The 3779-nt window shown below is 50.8% G+C and overlaps 1 protein-coding gene across 1 annotated transcript; it reads right to left on the reverse strand.

Annotated features, from left to right (window-relative positions):
• Positions 1-2656: 2656 nt before the first annotated feature.
• Positions 2657-3556, reverse strand: LOC122152998 (olfactory receptor 14J1-like; the record flags this gene model as incomplete). Its single annotated transcript, XM_042789128.1, has 1 exon — positions 2657-3556. A coding segment is annotated over one exon (900 nt), but the record flags the coding sequence as incomplete, so codon positions are not given.
• Between the last annotated feature and the right edge of the window lie 223 nt (positions 3557-3779).

Genomic DNA, 3779 nt, shown 5'->3' on the forward strand with positions numbered 1-3779 from the left:
AGCCCTCCAGAGCCCTTGGCCACCACTACTGCAGGCTCCCTTCTACTGTCCCCTTTATGCACCTTTTTCCCTTCAGGATTTTGCTATCCATCTTGCTTTCCCACCGAGCTGTCACCCCAGCATTTCTGTACCTTCACTGACATCTCTCCACCCTCGCTGGCTGCTCCTTGAAAAACAGTGCTGTGGGCTTTTTGAGAGTCCTTCTGGGCACCTTCCTATGCCACAACTGCAACCCTTGTAGTGAGATTTCCTTCCCTCACATCCTAGACTGAATTTTCCAAGTTGCACTTTGTGGAGCTTTCCTTCTCCTTCCCACTACCAAGAAAAGCTCCATCATCTCTGAAACCACCCTTTAAGCAGTTGCAGGCTACTGCTACAGTGCCCTGAGCCGCCACTTCACTAGGCTGAAAAGCCCAAGTCCCTCAGCCTACCCTCAGAGGAAGGTGAGGACTGGATCTCAGAAGAAGGGTGTGACCTGCGAACAGCAGGACTGTCATGGTGTCACTGCAGAGAGAGTGTCGTGGTTTGGGCCTGGTCAGCAGCCAACCACCGCAGCTAATCACCCTCCCTTCCCCCTCCCCACCTGGGAATGGGGGAGGGGATTAGAGGGGTGAAGGGAGACTCACAGGCTGAGATAAGAACAGTTTAATAATGGCAATAAAATGAGAACAATGACCATGATAGGGGGAAAACAAGAAGAAATATATAAAGAGGCAATGTACAGCGTAATTGCTCACCACCCGCTAACCAATATCCATCCCGTTCCCGGCCAGCGACCCCGAGATACCAAGATCCCGCAATCACAATCCTGTAAGTGAGAGAGCTCCTTCCCAACCACCCCTCCTTTAAATAGTGTGCATGACATTCCATGATATGGAATATTCCACTGGCCATTTAGGGTCTGATGCTCTGTCCGTTTTCCCTCCCTGCTTCCTGTGCCCTTGCGCACAGGCAGGACATGAGGAGTCGGAGAGTCCTTGAAGTCTTGGTAGCAGCTGAAAACATCAGTGTGCTATCAGCATTTTTCCCATTACAAACCCAAAGCTAAATCCAAAACACAGCACTCATCTAGTCCCTGAAAAGGAATATTAACTCTATTTCAGCCCAAACCAAGACAGAGAGCTCCAGTGAAATCACAGAAGAGGTGGCCCACTCTACTGGGGCCACAGCACTGTATCTGGGACAGGAATGAGATGATGACCGTAGATGACATCAATACCCCTAGCCAGGGTGCAGCTGCCTTCTCAGCACAGACCTGCCAGTTTGGGAATCTTGCAGAGAGAAGTGGGTGGCACACAGCCCGGTACTGACCTTAGGATGCTGGCCACCAGCGGGAAACACTCAGCACCTGCAAAAGGTGCCAAAACCAGCACTGACACTGCTGTGAGCAGAGGTGGTACCTACGAGGAAGAACGTTTGTTTCTGTGTTAGTTGCTTCAATCAATTGTAAAGGAAGTTGGGAGAGGTGAAAGATGAAGGTATGTGTGCCTCTGAGTGCATTCACACTCCCTAGATGTGCTCTGTGCCTTCTGAAAGGTGAGAAATGCCTTCTTCTGAAGGGCAGTGTCGCTCATGCTTGCAGAACCCCTTCTGACTGCGCAGGTGAGATGCTCCCCAGGGCAGCTCCTTTCATTCTGTGCATTTGAAGGCAGGGGCCAGACAGCCAAGAAAGGGTGATGGAGCAGAGAGACACAATGACAATTTGGACTTCTGACCTAATCCTTCTGTGTCCCTCTGAAGACAGATAAACAGCCTCTCTGAGCTGGGGTGAGAGGACCATGCTGGAAATGGTGGTTGCTATGTGCTGGTCTGTGGTGATTGCCCTGGGGCAGCTTCCCCGGGGTGCCCAGCGCACATGGGCACAGCCCAGCCCCTGCTCTGCTGGGCCTTCAGGTCTCTCACAGGAGCCTGAATGTGTGAGGACACTGCTGTGTGCCCCCACCCTGCACATTCACACATTTCCAGTCTTCACTGGTGGTTTCTCTTCTGGGCAATTTCCTGGGTATGCTCTTGAGAGCAACTCTGGAAGAAGACCTAAACCTTCCTGCATTGCCCTGAGGAGATCCCCTTGTCTGATGGAAACACTGTCCTGAAGGCCAGCTCTGTCACAGAAGTGCCCACTGCCTGTCCCTGCCTGTGGTCACAGAACTGCCACATCGTGGGACTGTGACCACGGCACAGAAGCACTCAGATCATAGGACCAATAAAAGGGCTCAGGAGCAGAAAGGGGAAGTTTAAAACCAGCAGCTTAGGAAAGATCAAGTGCATTTGCTTCCTGGAAGCACTGCTCTGCCAAGATGTTTTTCCCCTCCACCTCTGCACACAAGCACTGTCCCAGTAGATCCAGAGAACAGCTTCGAGGAAGGATCTCAGAGAAATATATTGCTGCAGTATCCTTTATTTTGTTTAAACACAAAGAGAGCATAGGTCCTCATTTACAAAGTCTCTCAGTCACACAAATCTTGATAGATGCCAAATTATAAAAGCGACAAATAATCACACTTCTTTGTAGAGAATATTATGTAAAGTAAAACAAACAAACAAACAAAAAATCAACTCCCAAAACCCCAACAGAACCTACATACTGTGCCCTCCTTTGTAATGAGTTACATTTCAAGTTATTCACAAAATACAGGTAATTTATTGTTTCAGAAATTCATGCTGTTATCAGTTCCCTCAGGGCATCTTTGATCTCCTGGTTCCTCATGCTGTAGATGAGGGGGTTCACTGCTGGAGGCATCACCGAGTACAGAAATGACACCACCAGGTCCAGAGATGGGGAGGAGATGGAGGGGGGCTTCAGGTAGGCAAAGATGGCAGTGCTGATAAACAGGGAGAGCACGGCCAGGTGAGGGAGGCACGTGGAAAAGGCTTTGTGCCGTCCCTGCTCAGAGGGGATCCTCAGCACGGCCCTGAAGATCTGCACATAGGAAAAAAGAATGAAAACAAAACACCCAAATGCTAAACAGGCACTAACCACAAGAAGCCCAACTTCCCTGAGGTAGGAATCTGAGCAGGAGAGCTTGAGGATCTGGGGGATTTCACAGAAGAACTGGTCCACAGCATTGCCTTGGCAGAGTGGTAGGGAAAATGTGTTGGCAGTGTGCAGGAGAGAATTGAGCAGCCCAGTGCCCCAGGCAGCTGCTGCCATGTGGACACAAGCTCTGCTGCCCAGGAGGGTCCCGTAGTGCAGGGGTTGGCAGATGGCAACGTAGCGGTCATAGGCCATGATGGTGAGAAGAGAAAACTCTGCTGTAGCAAAGAAAAAGAAAAAAAACACCTGTGCGGCACATCCTGGGTAGGAAATGTCCCTGGTGTCCCAGAGGGCATTGGCCATGGCTTTGGGGAGAGTGGTGGAGATGGAGCCCAGGTCGAGGAGGGAGAGGTTGAGGAGGAAGAAGTACATGGGGGTGTGGAGGTGGTGGTCGCAGGCGATGGCGGTGATGATGAGGCCGTTTCCCAGGAGGGCAGCCAGGTAGATGCCCAGGAAGAGCCAGAAGTGCAGGAGCTGCAGCTCCCGTCTGTCTGCAAATGCCAGGAGGAGGAACTGGGTGATGGAGCTGCTGTTGAAAAATTGCTTCCACTGGTCATTGGGCACTGTCCATGGAGGAAAAGACATTGAAATGTTAGTGTAGACTTGTCTGAGATAAAACCTACTTCATATCTCTCAGTGACTGCCTCTCCCTTTTAACCAAGTCCTCCAGTTCTGCTGTGAGCTCTGGAGGAGTCAGTCCTGCCAGACAGCCATAGATAAATCGGAACATGTGTGATCACAGATT

Source organism: Tyto alba, unplaced genomic scaffold (assembly GCF_018691265.1).
Source record: "Tyto alba isolate M040663 unplaced genomic scaffold, T.alba_DEE_v4.0 Super-Scaffold_15, whole genome shotgun sequence".
Lineage (NCBI taxonomy): Eukaryota > Metazoa > Chordata > Aves > Strigiformes > Tytonidae > Tyto > Tyto alba.